Genomic DNA, 21,064 nt, shown 5'->3' on the forward strand with positions numbered 1-21,064 from the left:
CCCCGGGTGTGCCCTGCTCGCCTGCCCCAGGCAGCACAGGACAGGCCCCTGCCCCACCAGCCTGGTTCTCACACTTGGCTCCATCTCCCCATCCCTTGGGGAGGAGCCATCCCACACTGGGCCCTGGCAGATTTTGCAACCGAGGATAATTTTTTCTGATGTTTTTGGGCTGTCCCAGCCCTGCAAGTTCTTTTCTCTTCCACAGTTACCTTTCCTTCATGCTCTGCCTGATGGGGAGAATTAGAGAATTGAAAGCCAAATACTTCCATTGGAAAAAACCGCAGTTAAATTTCTTTTCCCAAGCTGTTCTTGTGCTTTCATAAAACTGAGAATGCCAAGGATGAAGACTGTAAAAAACAATTTATTTGTTTGAAGGTGTTACACAAGTTGAAAACCATGTTGCCTTTTTGGCTGCTATTTTGTTGCAGATAGTTGAGGGGCTTGGGTGCTGGCTACACTGTGGGTAGGCTTTCTAGTTATCCAAGGATGGAGGATGCCTTCTGTCTGCTTTGCTTCTCCTGGACATGAATCTGATAGAGAAAGTTCTTCAGGAAAAGGGAGAATAACTGGTCCAGTGACTGGTTTGGTCAAGTCTGGTTTGTTTATTTGGGTCTTTTCTCCTTCACGACTGTGGGCAGATCCTACAGCCTTAGGAGGAACTGGCTTTTTGTCTTCATGTTCAGTTTGACTTTCACGTAGGCTGTGGAAAGTGATGTCCTCATTTGAAGGGGGTAGAATTTTAACCCAGCCCACTGTTTTTTCCAGGTGTGGAGAGAAAGGATCTGCATCTGAAGGGGAAGTCTGTTGATCCTGCTTGAATTTTCCAGGTGTCTGGTGAGCTCCCTGGTTTTCCTCTTCAGTGGCAGGATCCTAAATAACAAGCAATAAGCATTGTCTAAATTAAAGCAATTCCAAATTCCTTCAAATATGAAGACTACCCTTCACACTAAGGATCTGCTGCATCTCTAGTCCTCCAAGACCAGCTACAGAACAGAAGCTCAAAGGACAAAGAGATGTAACTACTTCTTGTGCTAGTGGAGATGGGTGCATGAAACTTGGGTAACTACAGTAATATCCCCTTGCATTTCCTTTGTGATTTACAATTTCATTGTAGAGCATTCTGAACACACTCTGCAGGATTGTCTCTATACTCACTCTATTGCATTTTTATCCACCCAACAACAGTCTGTTTTATCTCAAGAGAGATTTCTTCCTGATCTGGCCTTATCACTTTCTTGAAGCACATCTTTGTGAATAAGAAAACTTAAAAATGGCTAGGCTTTCAAAAGTTCAATGCTTGTTTTATAAAGGAGTATTACTCTTGCAATATTAAGATTAGATTAAGAAATACCTGCTGACTGTAGATTTCACAGGATATTGTGACAAACTGTTCCACACGACTGTTTACTACAGAGCCTTTGCAGAAACCGATTTTCTGTAAGAAGAAAATACAAGCATTTTTTCACATGGAGCTCTGATACTAAGCTCCTATCTTGTAAAATAAGTGATTATGAAAGGCTGAATAGTTATATCTTCTAAGTGTATTTGTAGGGATAAACAGCTTGGGCAAACTTTTATTTTGGGATTGGCAATCTCACAAAGGCAGGCAGTGTTTTGATAAAGACCTTGTGTTTGCAAAGGAGGGTTAGGAAACACAATAGCAAAAATAAGCTGGCTACTTAAGGCCAAACTACAACAGCTTCCTTAAGTTCCCCTGCAGCAGAATATCCCTATGCAGGCAAGTTGTGTGTGGAACAGAATATAATTTTCCACCTAGAATCAATTTCACGCCATACTAGTGAAAGAAACCATGAAAAAGATGCTGTTTCTAGTAGCTGTGTTTGTACTAGGCTGTAGGTATCATGACTTGGATCTCACTTAAGATGGGGCTTTAGATGTTCCCATTTTCCTTACAAGTTTTTCCTTGGTTCCTGGATGTTTTCCTTAAGTGACCTGATTGTAGTATGAATATACTCTTCATGCATTGTTTGTGATTTATTGTCTATGTCTATTTCTTTGGAAGAAATCCTTTATACTCATTCAGTTTTGTAAGGCAATGGCTACTCCACCTTTTTCTGGATGGTATTTTTTTGTTTTCTTTGCTTATGGACTTCGGGTATAAATTCAGAACTTTCACTAAAACGTTTTTCTATTCTAAAGCAGTCTGTAGAGTTGCAAGACACTATAAAGCTGTGATCCATAAAAAGATGAGGTTTTTGTTTTGTTTCTTGTCTGCAAAAAAGCCAAGGAGATAAATACTAAATTTCACTATTTCACTGAGAAATCATAGTATCTGGAAAACTGGTGTTTCTGCAAGGAAAAATACTTACAGCTACATCTGGTGGAAGTGGCTCACACACTGAGATGCCAGCAACTGTGTCATCTTTGAAGCAAGATGTCTCCTGAATTAAAAACTCCACAAAATATGCAGGACCAATGACCCACTGTAAATGAGAGGCCAGTGGCAATTAGAACTTGTGCATGTGTCAGGAAGAATAAAGAATTCTAATGACCTTGAAATACATGAAAAACTGCTAAGTCTGGAAGGAATGGGTGATACTTGGGGCATTACTGTTAGTTGTGTTACAGTGAATGTTTTTTTGCCAGTGCTGCTTTATTGCCTGGCCATTTTTTACTTCTTATATATGCACAATCTTAAAAATTCATGGATTGGCATTGTGGAAATGGGTTTAGGTTTTGTCATAAATTAACATCCACATAGAACTACATAGCCAAAGACCCTCTTCATCATCTTGTTGACAATTTCTAGTTTTTTTAATGAACAGGATCATTTTACTATTTATGAAATTTGAGTTAGGAAATGGAAGTGATTAAATAGTATATTGTAGTAACATCTGATGGTTTAGACAAAGAAGAAAAACCATTTTGCTATCTACATATACTGAATTTTAGAGAGACTAGATAATACTGTGGTAAACAAAGAGGACTTAGCCATGAGATCACGAAGTCTCTGTTAGTCTGAAATTAGTTCTAAGCCATGCTTACACTCATTCAGTGAATTACTGGTATGTATTGCAAGGTATGACTACTTTTTAAAATACTTTCTATTAGGGAGTTGAGAATTCATGGTGGTGGAAGGAGTTAACAGTGAAGCTTTTCTGAACTTTGGAAGCAAGTCTATATCTTGACTTTTGCATAAAGCCTTTCTTTTTGCAAGAAATGGAATCAGTCTTGGATCAAGAAGATCAGGAGTATTCTGAATAGAAGGATTCTTGAGGGCTAAAATAAGTCAGATGAGCCTTGGCTTACCTGCATTGAAGCTCTTGTGACATTGAGGACAGAGAAGTAATGAGTTTGTTCACTCTCTCTATTGAACTTGGCAAGACTTTGGACAGCAGCCTCCAAGTATTCTGTCTTATCTGGAGAATCATCAGCTGGGCAGTCGGGACATATTGACCAAATATATCTGCGTGGAACTTTTTATTCAAACACAACAGTGTCATTAGAGAAGGCATAACTATAAAAGCATGTTGACAGTGTAGGTCACTGTAAATTCATCTCTGCTCCCAACCCTGCCCACTTGACCTACACTCCCCTGGAGTAACAATATGTGGCTTGCACCTCCCAATAATTTTGAATCTTTATGTATTTGCAGACCCATAAAAATGTTGCTGTGGAGGCAGACACTGAAGGAAAAATTCAACCTATTGACAGTGGGCTTGCTGTTTTTCCTTGCCTTTCATAAAACCATGAAAATGATTTTTGGTTCAGAGGGTAAAAGCCCATATAGACGTTCTGCTGAGTGTCCCAGAGGTTAAAACAGTTATTACTGAACTCTTTTGAGCTGCAGCACCTCCCTGGCCTTATGGTCACTGACTTGAGAAAATCAGGGCAGCTGAAGTTAATGGAGATACTGTGGTGTCATAATTACATTTAAAATTTAAAATAATGCTATTTGGCAAAGAGCTTTTTCAGTTCTTTTATAAAGAGTATGTTAAAGACATACCTGGTTGTAAAGTGCACTCATAACTATTCAGGTGAGCGATATTTCTTGCCTGATTTATATAGATAATTGCTTTGCATTGACCGTAAACCTAAAACAATATAAACATTTAGAAACAATTAATATTGCACCCTTTACTGATCATCTAGTACCTAGACAGGAGTGGTTTGTTTTCTTCTTGCAATCGTGGAATTCTTTTCAAGACAAAAGTTCTATTAATACTCAAATGACAATTAAGCACATTTCTAAGCATCTCATTTAAAAATAAGAGGCCAGCTCATCCCCTGGTGTGGTTCTGGGCTATACAGATGCAGTGCTTGACTGCTGGGTGGCCTGCCCAGCAGTCTCTTCTGGCAGCTGAGAAGTGCCCAAGTGTCACAGAGTGCTCCTGGGCCTCTGGCTTGGCCTGGGTCTGTGTCTGGAACCAGAGAGTTTAAACCCAGAGATAATTCAATGTGTCTGGATCCAGTCCCGTGTTTTCCACCTTCCCCTTTCTCCCTATAACCATAGGGAGAGTGGTAGGAAGGACCATAAATCAGTTTTGTGGCATAGTAGGGTCATCCTTGCACACAAAATCTCTGACTTTATGGCCAAAGAATACTAGGCTGTTAATATCCATTATGCTTTTATATTTAAGAGTTGAAACTATATTCTCTGAGAGCTTCTTAGACATTTCTACAGGTTTGCTCAAGGCCTCTGGACATGAATTTCTTGGCCTCACTGAAGCCATATCAACCATATAGGCTTTGTGCCCTTTTTTTGCTGAAAACACTGTAATGAGAAGGGAGCAGAATTCTTTTTAATTTTTTCTATTTTTTCATTGAGAAGTTAAAATTGATTTTCCTTAAAAGCAGTCCAGAACAATTTAATAATAACTTATTTTATATATATATGAACCTTGTTTCTTGTCATTCTTCATTTTCGAAGTGTTTTTTTTCACTTGTTCAGAACAGTTTTGGTCACCTGTAGCAACAGTCTTGGACCACTTTCTATCTTTGCAGCTTGTATTGCTGAGCTTTCCTTTTTCTCCTATTTCAGTACAATTTTTCCAAAGTTGTCAGAATAAAAGTAGAATTAAACTAAACTAAAAATCACATATAAAAGTGTGCTTCTTTTATTCCCTCCTTGACAGGCTGTCTTTAAAATAAAATCTTATAGGGTTGCTATAAAAAGTAAACCATTATTCTAAATTGTGTCCTAGCATGGCTATTTAGTGTGGTCTCTTTATTAGCTTTGGTCAAAAACTGTCTCTTAATTTTCACTTTTTAAAACAAATCTTACTAGTCTGTAAACTGATTAGAAGGTACAGAGTAAAACTGTGGATATTATAAAATGGGCTTTGATTTTTCTCTAAGCTTTGTTGCCCACTTAAAATGCAAGTGTAGGGATTCTTCAGGCATCAGTAGCACCTGAGTAATTCATCATATGTGAAATTAAATAGAAACATAAAATCCTTACAGTTGAATGAGCAGGTCTGGTGTTACAGTTCTTCCACAACTTTTTGCTGAGTACATGGCATTCAGTATCTACTACATCCAAGACGAGATAGAAGACAGAACCACTGATCTCCTGAAAACAAGAAACAAAAGGATCACATCCCAGTTTTGTATCAAACAAAGTAGGGACTCATAAAAAGGAGAGATGGAGAAGTGGAAAACACACAGATAGAATGCATAGATATCCTGAAAACTGAAAACTCTCTGTGACAAAACTGGCAAATCAGGTGGAATTCAGGTCCTGTTAGAACAGGCTTGGTCATGCAGCCAGCCAGCTTTATATAACGAAAAGTCCTTTGGTCAGTTTTATTTTTCTGATTCTGGTACTAACCAGAGCCCAAGAATAAAGACTAAACATGTTGATGTTTTCACTGTCAACTGCATTTATTATCAGATTTGAAAGGTAGGTTATTTTGCCTGAAATAAGAATGAGATTATAAACACCACATCTAATAAAAAAACTGCTAACATGGAGCATTCCCAGTAGGCATTAGAAAGAGAAATATCTTATTTCTTAGGGCAGTGTCTTCAAGTGTGGATGCTTTGCACTTGCTGTAGGGAGGCGAAGGCTGCGTTGATAGAGAAGCTTAAATATTCTCTCAGCTGTCAGGGAGTGCAATGAGAGACTTTGCAGAGTCACATGGAAGTCTCAGACTCACTTAAAGCTTCAGTCCAGTGCTTGAGTTCTGACCTGTGCTTAAGTCCAGAAACATTTATTCAGTTCACTGCAGCACAAGGTACACAAAGCAATTCAGGCTCAACTTTTGGCCAAACATCTTTCCAGGCAAGAAGTACAAGGAAGGACTAAAAGTACAGCTCTGTGCATCTAGTGCTTACATCATGCAGTGCAGGAAGATGAGATGCTGTGTGGTGCAGCTCCTCATCCTGCTTCCACTGAGATATGGGTAAGCACCTTTCCAGCATATTTATCAAGGATACAGCTTAGTTGGATCATGTTTTATTTATATCCTTAGTGGAAAGCTGGAAAGAGGGCAGCTGTCATTTATACATCCTAAAGAACTTAGATGTGAGCGTTAGCGGCGTGTTTAGACTGAGATTATGTCTTAGCTGAAGGGGGAGAAAAACCAGAACTGAATGACAGCAGTGTTCATTCATCCCTGCTTGATTTCATTGGTTTGTGGAGAAAACACTAAATGGGGCAACAGTCTTGTGGAAGCCTGGGGCCAATATCAGTATCATTTTGGCTTTAGTTTTGGCTTCTGTTTAACAGTGACTTAATACCAGTCCATAGGGCCTATAAAGCTGGAGTACTGCTGACTTTTTTGTCTTCATACTGCTTAGAAAACCACTAGTGGTGTCTGCTCCAGACTTCTGAGCAGATAAAGAGATACAAAATACTCTGATCACACCTATAGAGATTTGTGGCATGGTGATTTTATGTGAAGCCTACCATATATATGAGTAATACTAAACCCTTTAAACATGAAAGGGCAAAACTAATAGAAAATAAATATAAAGAATGATTAAATTGTTTTGTTATCATTGTCTCTTAGTTCTATTCTTCCATATGCAACTTCTTATGCTTTCTACTATTTTTTGTATTTTCATATTTTTATCCTAAGTGTTCTATAAAGTCACCTGGTAATGCCTTGCACTGAGATCTCAGGGCTTGCTTACACTAATCCTGAGGTTTAATTATAAATTTTGTTTTGAAGGCTGTGAAAAGATCAGAAGTTATTTTGGCAAAGAGTCATGCTGAGGTGCAGCAGTGCTGTTTGTGCAGTGGCACAGCAGTATCCCCACACCTGGCTGCAGAGATTCTTCTGTGGAAGGGCCTTAGCATAATTTTCTGTTTACATACAAGATATCTAAATACCATGATGATAATTCTCTTTAATATTATAGCTAATACAGCTTAAATCAGTGAACACAAAATAAGACCAGTCAAAGAGTAATTGCTATTTGCTGAAAATGTGTTTTTGAGTAGTGCAGCATTTGGTACAATTTTGTAACTCTAAATATGACTTCTATTTAAAAAAGCCATCACTAAGACTATCCTCATGAAGAAGAAATAGCCAAGAAAAATGTACATCTTTAAGCAGTCTCATATTTGGAATTGGTGACCATATTTGGAATTGGTGACTTGAGCTTTCAAACCAGTTGTTAAGCTGTTCTGGAGGCAAAAGCACACAAATATCTCATTAAAGAAATGTTCTTATAATGAAATGTGTTTGGTGCTAGATAGGTTTCCTCAGCTGAATCATGAATATTGATTATAAAGCATGTTGATCTTAGAAACACTAAATGGAACCAGGGCAGACCAAACTATATTTCTTGTTGCCTATAGGTCTCTTGTATAATACCAGCTCTAATAAGCAGATAAGGTTATTACAAAATCTACACATCTTTTAGTCTACCTGCTCCTGTATGTATCATCCTCCACTGGGGAAAGGATAATTTGAGGCTTATTCAGAGCTCAGCAGATCACTGAAGGTTTAATCATCCTTATTTTAATTTTCATTAAAAGACCGTTATGCAAAGGCCTTTTGATATCTGCCTAGTATTGAATAAAAAGTTGTGTATCTTTCCAGTGCCAAAGAGATCCCTTCCCCAACACTGCTGGTGCCAGGCTGCAGCGTGTGCTGGGCAGCCTGGGAGCCAGAGGAGATGTGGCAGTAGGGTGACCTGGTGCACGGGAAAGAAATAAAATATTTTGGCATGTTTTGTAATTTTGGTTAAGTGCCTATCAGTGAAGCTAATCATGAGTATCTTGTATGAAAGCAAGCTCTGTCCTACTTGCATATAAGTTAATAGCAGATGGCTCATTAGTTTCAATTAGAGCAAAGCTGAACCACAGGTTGCTTAAGGGCAGATTTGAATTTGAAGTAACTTTGAAAATGTTTTTATCCTCAGTACTGCTTAAGAAAGTGAGAGGAAGGACCACTGACTGTTGTGGGGGGAAAAACTTGTTAATTTTTTTAAGAGGAATGGGAGGTGGCATAAGGCTGTTACTGTCTGTGAACCCCTTTGACTTTTCTGACTGCTCCTTAGGTACTAAGTTCCAGCATCAGAAACAAGGGGACAAAGGGCTTAGAATGTCTAGTATGTTATTGCAAACACCTTATTTACAGGATACAACAATGGATGAAAAAAAGAAAAGGAAATAATAAAAATAAATAAGTGAATTAAACCCTCAGATGAAAAAAGTATGGTTGCTCTAAAGCAAAAAGTTAAATCTTTAGGAAATTGAATGACAGAGAAATCACAATTCTCCTGTGCTTTGGCACAGGTGAAGGGAGAAGTAGGAAGATAACTGAGGTGGTTTGCAGCATGCCTGCACCCACCATGCTGCACTCTAGGGTGGTCATGGGGGGCTCTAATTATTGTCGATAGGAAATTGCCCCAGGAAGGGGTCTGAGCACCTAACTCCAGGCCTGGTTTCTGGGCCAGCTCACGTGCATCACATGGAAAAATTCTGATGAGACCCAATCCAGTTGCTTAGCGGGCACATTCTGTCACCTGAGCAAGGCAATATAGAGAACACAGTACAAAACACAGCAGAGCATCTTTAGCTGTGAGATCTCGGGTTGCTGGAGTCCACAGTGTGTCTGCAGGAACCATGTCCTTGTAAGAGCAGCAGGAAGAAGTGTCATATCCTTGCCAGCACAGATCTTTCAGCATCTGGCAACGAGCCTAATTTTCTTAAGAGTTCAGAGCTCAGCCTTTCAGGTAAGCCTATGGGAAGTGAGCAGACATTGCAGGGAATGCTAGCAGCAGGCATCCATAGTACCTAATCTGCTGCAGGCCCTGGTGAATTCATTTCAGGCTGTCCCTAGTTAGTGCCAGTAGATTCAGTTATTGTAGCACAAAATCATCATAAATTAAGCACACACAGAGAAATACAATACTTGAGGAAATGTGAGTGATATTCTATAGGTATTTCCAGTGTATTTTTTTGCCCTTGAACTGGGTTTCAGGTTTCTTCTGGAGAATGAGTCATCTTTTAGAGGTCTGTAAAGGAATTCCTTGGTCCCAAGCAGGATGTGTTTACACCTGTTAGTGCTCATATCTTTTGTGCAAAACACACGTTGACTTACTAGCCTTTGCACTCCAACTGCTCAAGGCAGTGGGAGGAAGGTGTAAAATGAAATTAAATCAGAGTAGTGGTGTTTCATATCATATTTGAACTGATGCCTGGAGCTATTCCAAGGGCCTGCAGCAGAGAGTCATGACTGAGATTTGCTCTCTAATTGCCCACAGTGTGATGAAATTGTTTCTAGTCTGTGCATAAAGTTGACATGTCCTCTGGAGTCCTGTGAACAGAGCTTTGCGTTTGCCTTTTGAAATATTTCTTCATTCAGATAGGAATTTCTAAGAAATAGACACAGGGAGAAACATGTTGAGCAAGAGGGTGACTTACCTGGGGCTGCTGTCGGGCGCTGACAATCCTGTAGAGGCTGAGGACGTAGCCCTCCTTTCGGTCAGCGTTGGTCTGGCGGAGAGCCAGGTCTGCAGCCTCCTCCACTGCAGCGTCATCGCAGCGGGGGGACAGCAGGGCAGGCCCTGCCCCTTGGGCTGCAGGGGCACCAATGCAGGAGCAAAGCACTTGGATGCCAAAGAGCATCCAAACAAGCCAAACCATTCTGCCTAGAGAGCTGTGCTGCAGATTGGGCTTGTCAGGATGGAGGGGCTGAGACCTGAGTGAGATCACAGACTCCTATAGTGGAGCCGTGTCTCTTTATAAACTTGTGCCCCTTTTTTATTGTATACTGACCATCACCTTTAAACCTACAGCTAGAATAGTAAACACTAAGTCAATGATTACAAGGTTTTACAGAAGTGTTGTTGCTTCCTCTGAGACCAGAGAGCACTTTTTCCTCCTGGCTTTCCATCTCTAATTTGGACTTCACTGGGCAGATCATGCAATTTTGACCTCATGGCAAGGGGTAAGCATACACACACAAAGCTACTTCCTTGAGAAACCAGATTTGCTTGAATAAATCTATGTGCAGAACAGGTCTGACTGCAGTTCTGTTCTGTCAGTGATCCAGTTCTTCTCCCAAATAAAACGATAACAAAAGTCTCAGTAATCAGAACAGAAAATGGATAAATGCCACAAGGTTGACTGATTTTGCAATTTATATTCGTTAAATGCCAGTTTTAAACACATATATTCACTCTATTATATGCAGTCAGTGTGGTTGTGATAGAAAGCTCAGTTTGGATTCATTCTGTGAGCATTTCTACTCATCTGGGTACCTACAGTTGAATGCTACCTCTTAGCCCTGGAGGCACTGAGAGCCCTCAAGGGTCATGGAAAATTCTTCCTGGAGAAACTTTAGTTTGAAATGACAGCAGTGTGCCTTGTGAATAACCTGTCAGGAACTCCATGCTGGAGACAAGGGGGAATAACTTTACAAGTAGCTTCTATCTTGAAGATCTGGAGAAATGACAGTGTCCATTACTTGGGGAGGATCCCAGTCAATGTCACTGGTTTTCTACTAAGGGGTAATTCTGCAGCATTTCAGCTTGAAGGATACTAGAAGCTGGGTCACCATGTCCCTGGCTCTTATTTTTTGTCATGGGGCTCTGTGATTGCAGCTTTCTGCTGGAGGACACAAAGTAACTTTAGATTTGAAAGTTCTGTTGAATGAGGAAGAAAAAGCCTAAGTGAAGGGCATAATTGTCTCTTCAATACTCCTGTGATGTTTGGAGTAGTTAAAAAATTCTATATTGCCACTTTTTTAACTGGCTGTGTGAATAATCTTAGCCCAGAAGTGATTAAAGCATCTGGGAGACAGCAGAATGTGTCCCAGGGAATGTCCATAGAAAGCTGGGATTATAGATAAAGCCAGGAGACCTTCAACAGCACTGGAGCTGAAACTCTTCTAAGAAGACTTTGGTGGCAGAGGTGCAAAACTCTGATAGCAGGACAGAAGGGGCACATGGCTGCTCGAGTGAGCCCCTCACGTGTCGGTGAGGGATAATGCACGGGCTGTATCCCAGAGGGGTGGGATACAAGGGCTGAATGTTGAGAAGCACTGCTGTAGCCATAGTACAGGAACCACAGAAGCAGCAATGCAGACTCACTCACATTGTTCCTTGTGCCTGGGGATGCTTCCCCTGCGGCTAAAGGATAATAACTCATTTTCTTTATCCTTACAGTGCGTGGCATTTCTATGGAGATGGGTGCCAGTTAGTACTGGCTGTGTCAGTGCTTCTTATAATAGGGGATTGTTATATCCCTGACTCTGTTCTTTGTACTCTTCCTCTGCCTGGAAAGGAAAAATTTCTCTGTTGAAGTAGCTGACCTCAAATCATGGACACAGCTGGGAAATCCGAGCATGTCCAGCCAAAGCAGCATATGAAGTACATGGGCTTTTGCAAAACAGGGTCTGAAAAAACTGAAAAACATTGTCAGCCAGCAATGCAGACCTGGCAAAACTCTTCATGCTGCATTTCAAGGCAGGAGGCATTTGTCTTTTATCTACCACCATTTCATATGTCTCATTGCCCAGAGAATTGGTTGTTAAATAATGAATCTGTTACTAAAGCCCAGGTGCATGAAAATGGGGCTATACTGGTGGGAGACAAAGTGATTGCTTCAAAGCAGTCATGGAAAACAGATCTGTAAGGGGGCACAATGTGTCCTTAAGAGGACAAATGTTAAGGAGAAAGAAGCTGAAGTGCAGCTACCAAAGTGGAATACACAGAGAAAAAATTTCTTCTTCCTGTTTTAGAAAACAAGGGAGTGGTTTCACCAGATACAGGAGAACATCTGTGAAGTATACAGCCTGCAGATGTTTCTGCAACATATCTTTGTTTTGTGTGGTTTGAAAAGGCAACAAGAAAATGCAGCATTTCTGGATTTCAGGGATACCCAGGGGCAGGGTTCCATTCTATAAGCATTGTTTCTGCCATCAGAAAATTTTCAAAGCCTGGAAAACACTTTCTCTTCTATAAATTAGTTTCTATTTCATTATACAGAAGACAATTTCTATCATTTAGTTATGGTGATTCCTAGTTTTGAAAAGGCTCATGTATCTGGTGTCACAGTGATGCAAAACAGAATAGTTGCCATTTCATTAGATCCTGTACTCTCTCATGCAGTGAGATGGGAAGACCACCTATCTTACTACATTAAGAGATTTCTACAGCTTAATACTAGCACTTTTTGAAGAAATGGCTGCATGGAAGATATACTGGAGTCACTGCTTTACAGAGAAACAAAAACTCCCTGAGCCACTGACTGGCTGTGGCTGGTGCAATTGCCCACAACACACTTCCTGCAAAACTCAACATTTGCTTGAAATGTGAGAGCAGCTACCTTGACAGGCAAGCTTGCCCTCAGTGTGCTGCCATCACATTAGACTGTGGTTTACAAAGTCTGAGCTGATTTGTCTTTTCTTTACACCCCCAGCTGAAGCACTGACTTTTCCCTTCCCCATTGACACAGCAGAGCAGAACCTTTCTGTATTGTGAGCTATTGCACTATCACCAAGAGCAAGTGTTGGTTGTGTTGCTTACTGAATACTGGATGGTTGTAACTAGAACAGGACAGGTTATTTGAAACAGTTCAGAAATGACATGTGTTCTGCAACTTTTTGCTGCCTGCATGATAATTATCTTGTAGCAAGTGCTGTTCCTGGTTAAACATTCATGACTGTCTTTGAGACTGCTCCCTAGGGCCTGCAGAATTCCAGTCTGGCTGGCAGTAAAGAACCTTCTGGCCCAAGCCCCTTATTAATTCTCTACCTAGAATAGATTCTGCCTCTATCATGTGCCAGAAATTCAGGCAAGATTTGACTGCCAGGACAATGGTAAATTGCCATCACTGTCTGGGTCCTGTTATATGAGATACATGCCAGTCATGTATTTTTTATTCCCTTGAATTGGCATTTCCTCATATGCACACAGACCATGAACCCCAGGATTGTAGTGCACCTGTGTGTCTGCTGGAAGACAGACAATACACATGTCTTTGGCTGCAGGGATTGATGCTTTCAGCCTGCCAGCAATGATTGTGTCCTGACTCCCTGTTCTTTTCCTAGACATGGATGCTCTTGTGCTATGTCCGAAAGTTTTGGGGTACTTCTGGTAGATGTCAAAAGTAGGGACGTGGTAAGAAATATTATAGGTGAAAGGGAAAAATACCTTTTTTCCTGACACTTCTTTAGTGTTATTGGTGTGTGATCAAAAGGGAGGACTGACCTGATTTTCTGCAGTGCTCAGCACCCACACATCCCAGTGAAGCTGATGAGAAGTGCAGGAGCTTAGTGTTTTTGAAATCAAGCCCAGAATATGACTCATAATGCTGTGAAGGAGATACTTGACAACTAAATGAAAATACAGATATATACAGATAGAAGGTAGCAAAGCACTGAACATTTTATTGTGAACTAACCTTTCGGGTGGTGTTTCTATCACAAAGCTGCAACTGTTGTATAGCTCTTACAACAGTTTCACTGAAATAATATTTTCTGTATTTTATCCAAAGAATCCCTGTAGGTAAAGTAAACTACTGCTATATGTTGCAAGACCCTGACCGTGACTCTGCTCTCTAGGAGGGTAAAACTCATTTGTGCTCAGAGTCAAGCTTTCTCACCTATTTGTACTCGATGTTGTGGTCTGTGTGTTGCTGCTGCTGCTGTTGCTGCTGCACTGATCACTCAGTTTGGCTGCATTGCATGTCTGAAACACAGCCTAGATATCGAAATGGAGAATCCTCCCAGGGCAGGCAGGAGGAGGAGGCACAAAGCCAACTGGGCGAGGTACTTTGTCATGCTGAGCAGCCTCTGCAACGGCTCTCTTTTTTACTGATTTTGCTGAGAGCATGGAACGCAGAATTTCTGAAGAGCTGGATTCAGATGCAACAGGGTTATTGTGGGCAAGCCCAAGATTATGGTTTGTGAAGCCTACAGCGCTGGGTGCCAGTCCTGCTGATGTGTCTTGACCTGGATGAATGTAGGTAACTCCAGGCTGGAAAAGAAAAACAGGTTGTGTTGGTTTTCAGTGATTTGGGGCTTGTGACCTACAGGTAATTGATACCTTAGTAGGTACCTGCTCCTAACTAGCTATAGGCCTGCAACCCAGGTTCAAATGTTCCTGACTATTGCAGAAGTCTGATTTGCATTGGAACACATGCACAGGAACCCAGGAACACATTTTTTATAGCCAGTGAATCATTAGGACCAAATTCTGTGCTATATGGTCTTTCAGGGCCACCTGCACAGCTGGCGAGACATTCAAGACCAGCTGTCTCATTTTCTCTTTCATATAGCTCAGACAGCTGATTACTGTTGAGTTACCGAGAGCTGTTGTCCATAGGAAGTATTCAGCCACCACAGAGTCCTCCTGAGTCCAAATGCAGGCTAAAATACCTGGAGAGCACTCAGGTCAAGTGCAGATGTTTCCCTCCCCTTCCTACAGCAGTGCAGGACAAGGTCCCTGAGTTCAGTCATGTCTAAGGACTAAAACCCTCCAGCCTCACAATGCTGATTTCTGTTTCACATTTATCTGCCCCATCCCTATGGCTGAGCAGAGTTTGGTTCCCTTTGCCCTGCTAGACATGTGAATCTCCCAGATGGTCAGGAGGGCAAATTGTGTCAAGCATAGATGGCAGACTTGACTTAATTCCCAGCACAGAAATCCACAGGATGATCAGAAGCTACCTTACCTTGGCTTTGAGGATACAAAGTTAAGTTATCACAGGTGGCTAATGCAGTCTACAGTGAAAGAAATAAACTCAAGGTGATGGCTTGACACAGTACCAGTGGGCTAGAATTGCCTGGAAAGCAAGGGAATATCTGAAGCTCCTACCTGATGGCCATACAGCTGGCAGTCCACCCGAAGGTCTTGTGAGGGATGTTTTACCATCACTGCTGTGCAGAAACCAAAATTCTGGCAAAGCAGAATATAGTGAAGAGAAAATAGTTAGAAAATAGAGGGAGGCTGCATTAGAATTTTGAATTTCAGCACATTTAGAAATGGCTACTTGTTCTCATGTTTTAGCTGACAGTAAAATGTTTGCTTTTTAGCCTGCTGGGCTCAAAAGCCAAGCTCTTTAAATGCATAAGCAACAAATAAGAGAAACTCCTGTATTCTTCTATAGTAAGATCATTTGTATGTGTGGATATAAGGGAGGGAAAGAATATATAAGAATCTAGGTAAAGAGCTCCCACCCCCTAAAACTGCTTAGGACTCAGTTTCATCAGAAACAAGAATTTTAACATGGTGAAGTATACAGCAAAATTCCCAACAGCATATATATTAGAACTGAGTGCACTGGAATTGTAGGAGGGGGAAACAGTCTGCTTTTTTTTTTTTTTAATGTGACTGTGTACTGTCCAGTACAAAGAGCCTGATTTTCTCAGGTGCTTATTTTAAGAATAAACAGTAATATATATTCTGTTGATTAAAAATATTCTGTCTCTGATCCTCAAGCCTTTTTCAAATGTATTCAAATCCGTTGGAATTCAGTCCAGATACCGCAGAGAAAAGAGAAAGGTGTGATATAGCTTTAAGAATGATATATTGAAAAACATATCACGATGGTACACATCTCTTGCACCTTGATCCCCACAGGGGTCTATTTCTGCTCCAGTGCAAGCACATCCCAGCGTGATGCTGCTTTTCTGCCTCAGAGCTGGGGAGATTGGGTCTGATGTGCTGCCATACTCACAGACTGATCCTTGGGCAGCAGCTGACAAGCCTCCACGTTGGCTTTAGCTTCTTCTGCAGAGCAGTTCGTGGCACCCACAGCAAACTCAGTAACAATAGTGTGCCCTGGGTGATACTGATAAAACAGGAAAATTGTTTAACTGACTTTGCACTTGGAAACTGCAGAGCTGCTGAGAAAAGATGAAAGGCAAATGTTGTGGCTTCATCTCCCACAGGAGTGAAAAGGAATCCTGTGGCTAAAATGTCACATAATAGTTGGGAAATTAAAAGCAAATCAGGAGGGCAGATGAGATCAAGGAAATTGTGTCTGTTTGCAAATATAACTAGGTAGCAGTGCACAATCACTGTAGATGAAATATTATGTTTACATGAAAGGCTAGACATAGTTCTAGAAATTACCTGGATTTTGGCTCTTCCAATCTCGAGCAGTCTGAGGTAGGATTCAGTGGTTTTGCTGTTGTAGTCATTGAGGGCAGCTGACACTGTTTGTAACACATCTGTGTCATTCATTTTTGCCAGCAGTGGACAGTCAGGGCAGACTTTGAGAAGGTCTTCACTGGAGTCTGTGAGAGGAATAGATCATGTTTTGATCAGATTGTAAATTGTTTAGAAAGGCATTATAGACCTATTCAGTAACACAAAACACTGTTTAAAAGTCTGTCCCAAATTAAAATGGCAGGAATTTTTCCAGCGCAGGCTATAGATGGCAGTGTGTCACACGACTTGGCCATTCAAGTCTTTCTACAAGAAAAAGTGCTGTGGACCTCAGCAGCACATTTTATATGTTCTTACTCAGTTTTTAGTAAATTTTCACCAGTGAAAAAGGTGAACCAGTGAAACACCAGTGAAAAGGTGCTTCAGCTCACACAAGGAATGGTAGAAAAATGAAGCTATTTTAACTTATTGGATTTATGTTTGTGTGTGTTATTTCAGTCATCAGTTTTGACAGTGGTACTGAAGACATCTTGTACAGAGCAAAGAGGTCTCACACTGAGCACACAGAATAGACATTCTGCTTTCCCATGGCAGTATTGAAAATGCTGGATTTAGTAAAGAAGCTGCATCTGCAAATGGGACTCTGATGACCAACAAGCACAAGTAAACTCAGACCAGCAAGGAATCAAATTCTTAAGGTTAAATCCTGATTGAAAAGGCTCAAATCTGGGACTTACTCCCCAGTTACTCTTACGGTATCTTAATTTTTACAGTAAAGAGGAGCAAAGAGAAACAGTTTGTAAGGGAATGAAACCAGAAAAGGGGGCTGGATTTAGAAAACCCATTAACTGCTGTCCTTTATGTCATATTTATACCCAGCAGTTTAGAATCAGAAAAGCCTGAACTGTAACCACTGCTATAAAAATACTCCAGCCTCTAGATTCAAACCTACAGAACAAAGTCTTTACCTGCATGTGAGTTGCATTTGCTAGCAAGTACAGATAATGTCCCATCCACCTTCTGCATTTTAACATCACAGTCACCCTCAACTGCCTAGAGAGAGACAAAAATCAAAGGGTTACATTGTTCAGATAAATAGGATTTTCTGATAAAGGACCACTAAATTCAAAAGAACAGATCCTGGCTGACCATTCCTGGCAACATCGTTCTGATGGCAAAGGCACTGCTAGGCATGTCCTGATGGCTGTGATTTTGTCAAAGGCAGATCAGAGCTACAGATTTTGGATCCAAATCTGGATCTCAAAAGTATCAAAAGTACCAGGGTAGCAAGATTGTGGACATTTAGTACAGGTTCGTCTCTCATATAGAGCAAAGAATATGAATACTTATGAATTAAGACCTTCCACAGAGCTGTTTGATAACATTCTCACTAATCTCAGCTGGTCAGTGGCCATGGTAACAGCAGAGTGTGCTGCCTTGTGTGAGCAACCTGATCCAGCAGGGAGGAGATGTCAAAGGCAAAGCTGGAGTCACTGGGAAGAGGGAACAGTTAGAGTTACCTCCCCCCCGATGGAAAATAGAATCTGAGCCCTGATGAATACAGGGGCAGATCATGATTCATATTTAGTGAGCTCTGTGAATTGGGCCCCATTCTAGAAACAGCAGGCTCAGACAACATTTCCACTGCTTTGGTCAGGGAAAGCGTCTCACAACTGAATCATACTTGCATAAGAACAAAATTTCTGAGGCCAGTAAATTCCAGCTGAGCATTACTTCAAAGGCAGAGCCCTGTTTGAAGGGAATAGCTCATCTGCAGTTGTAACTAGGAAGAGATGGCTTGGTGGAATTGCACCAGGTAACAACCCACACATAGCCAAGGTAAGGGTGTTTTTGTACACATGCACAACTTGCCCTGTCTGAGGTTTGCAATGAGGCAGTGACATCTGGGCTAAGCAAAGGGACTGAACCTGGAGCCCCTAAAGGCCTCATGGCATTCATGGACTGTACTGGATGTGGGACATTATGTTGGCAGAGATTGTCCTCTTCAGATAGCAGGACATTAAAGAAATCCAGAAGTAAAGTCCTTCATGACATGAAGGCAGTGAGGTCAGCAGGGATGTTACAAGTGATTGAGTGGTTACAGGCTGTTACAGGGGTATGACATTTGCTTGGGAATCTGGTGATAGCCTGGCCTCTGGAATCAACATATCAAACATCCACCTTTGGACCCAGCTGGTGATGTTCAGGTACTCACATGTTCTGCAAAGCTCCTCACTGTGCAATTTTCAAGAGGTGTAGGGCTGAGAATAGGGCATGTGGTCTCCAGTAAGTCAAGCTCAAGAAATATGATGTCTTTATTTGGCCCCTGAAAGAAAAAAAAAATGAACCATTGGAATTGATGTAATTTCTTCACAAAACCAGATTTCTGCCCTGGGGCTGCACTGGGGTGTCTGCTGCTATCATGGGTAGTTCCAGGTATACACCAGAGTAATTGAAAAGGTCCTTACTTTTAACTTCATGAAAAACCAGGACTCCAAATCTGGAGTAAGTCAAGATAATCACACTGATTTTATTCTAGCTAAAAAGAACAGGCTCATAAATTTTGGAAAGTCAAGCTTGTATTCAATCAGTTGGTTCTCTTAACTTAATTTTATGTTGTTGGGTAGTTTTAAAAAATCAACAGCTTTCTTTTTGATGAAAAAACTTCATGTTTCTATGACCAGATACCAAACAAACACCAGTAAGCATTGACCTGTCTTGTTTAGTCCTTTGGAATTACACTGAATTGCACCAGTTCCTTTGCATCTGTAGCATAAGACACAGATCCTTGGGCTGCCTAGGTCCAAGATTGATTCTGATGTTCGAGTCATGAGTGATTCCATTTAAACCAACTAAGTTGTTTTAGTGTAAAAGCATTAATATGAGCAAAGCAGTGTCACCAGTGTTTTCGTGTGGGTAACTCTGGACACACTTCTGATCTCACTTATATCTGTTGTAGTCTTTTCTAAACGTATCTTTTGGTATCTTCTCTTTCATAACAAGTAGAAAAGAGCCATGGAGTTTCACTCATGCCATTGTTTGAGACTATTTCCCATGTTTTAAGAGAATCAAAGGTTCTGAATTGACACATACATTGTGTTCATGACCATTCCTATGCCCTTTCTAGATTCCTACAATGATGGCAATAGATCTTAGGGAAAATAAGCCACTGTTATTTCCATTTAGAAACCTTGGCAGCTCAATGAGACATTACGTAAAACTAATGCCTACTACACAATCACTAATAGCATGGAGTTTTGATAGGTATGTATTTATCCAATAACTCATTATCTGCATCTCAAAGATTATCCTCAGTTTTTCTCCAGATTAGCTACTGGGCATGCGAATCAGCACCTGCAATGATCTGCTCTTGCAAACGTGCTGCATTTGTAAACCGATCCCTTTCCAGCATTGTACAAAGCTGTTTGAACATTTTTCTCTCTCCCCCTCTGTTCTGCTCTTTGAAAGATACATTCCAGTGACCTGGATTCTCCACTGCTACCAGGTGTCCTTGCCCCATTTAAATCAACAGAGCCATGCTGATTTCCCCATGTGAGGGTGAGCCCTTGCAGGCCCTCGCACTGGTGATTTCCAAGCATCCCCAGGTGAACAGAGTGTTCTGCCTGCGGGCTCCTCACTTACCTGGGGAACCACGCGGATATCCTCGATTCTGTTTAAGGTGAACTTGTATCCATGATGACTGTGGCCATTAATATAATTCACAGCAATGTCAGCTGCTGCTTGAGATTCTGGGTCATCACAGCCCAAGGGAGCAGGGGGAGCTGCTGGTACAGCTTTGTGAATTGGAAGCTGAACAAGCAGTATTAAAGCTACTAGTGCCTTCATGGCACCTGAGGAAAACGGATCCCTTTCAGAAATAAAGATCTAAGAATACAGCTCAGATGGTAGCTAGGTAGCGAGAACTGGGGCCTCATTTATATAGTACATACCTCAGATTTACATGAGCACACGCCTGATACTTGTCCCAGTTCCAAGAAGCATTGCAAACAACAAAAGAGAAAAGTAAATGTTAGGACATCAAGCTGACTGATTAATTTTGGCCAAAGTAAATTTTATCAGGTAGGATATTGCGAAGTCTGCTAAAGCAGCTTAAGAAGAAAGAGTCAGCAAAAATGTAACACAATTTTTAGACACTTCTACCAACCAAATACTGTCCATGTTAGAGGAATGTGATCCCTTCTATTAAATGTATAGAGATGCTAGTGCTAATTAAGCTTTCTTGTAAACAGGACACATTCTTTTGGGGCCCTAATCTCACCAGACACCAATCTAAATTGTGAGATCAGTAGCATGATAATTTAGAAAATGGAATTTTAAGTAGTTCTAAGGATCACATTCAACAGCAAATGTAATTGAATAGCAACTTTTGCTACTGAATTTATTTGGAATAGGAAATGAGGCATAGTTCCTAAATCCTTTGCATCAGCTCATTCTTTCTCTGAATAATCTGAATATGTCCAATAGTTCTTGGAGCTTTATTTTGCAAAGCAGGCATCTTGTAGGACTG

General features: G+C 40.9%; 2 protein-coding genes across 2 annotated transcripts; both read right to left on the bottom strand.

Annotated features, from left to right (window-relative positions):
- Positions 1–341: 341 nt before the first annotated feature.
- Positions 342–10,156, bottom strand: FETUB (fetuin B). The gene is made up of 7 exons (XM_066325824.1): positions 9,842–10,156; positions 5,423–5,533; positions 3,968–4,055; positions 3,271–3,437; positions 2,331–2,444; positions 1,352–1,435; positions 342–870 (listed from the first exon to the last, which is right to left on the bottom strand). The coding sequence occupies exons 1-7, from the start codon at positions 10,061–10,063 to the stop codon at positions 415–417; spliced, it is 1,242 nt and encodes a 413-aa protein (XP_066181921.1). The 5' UTR covers positions 10,064–10,156; the 3' UTR covers positions 342–414.
- A 3,630-nt stretch (positions 10,157–13,786) lies between these two features.
- Positions 13,787–20,469, bottom strand: AHSG (alpha 2-HS glycoprotein). The gene is made up of 7 exons (XM_066325825.1): positions 20,179–20,469; positions 18,752–18,862; positions 17,505–17,589; positions 16,501–16,664; positions 16,103–16,216; positions 15,241–15,321; positions 13,787–14,400 (listed from the first exon to the last, which is right to left on the bottom strand). The coding sequence occupies exons 1-7, from the start codon at positions 20,380–20,382 to the stop codon at positions 14,125–14,127; spliced, it is 1,035 nt and encodes a 344-aa protein (XP_066181922.1). The 5' UTR covers positions 20,383–20,469; the 3' UTR covers positions 13,787–14,124.
- Between the last annotated feature and the right edge of the window lie 595 nt (positions 20,470–21,064).

This window comes from Sylvia atricapilla, chromosome 10 (genome assembly GCF_009819655.1).
Source record: "Sylvia atricapilla isolate bSylAtr1 chromosome 10, bSylAtr1.pri, whole genome shotgun sequence".
NCBI lineage: Eukaryota > Metazoa > Chordata > Aves > Passeriformes > Sylviidae > Sylvia > Sylvia atricapilla.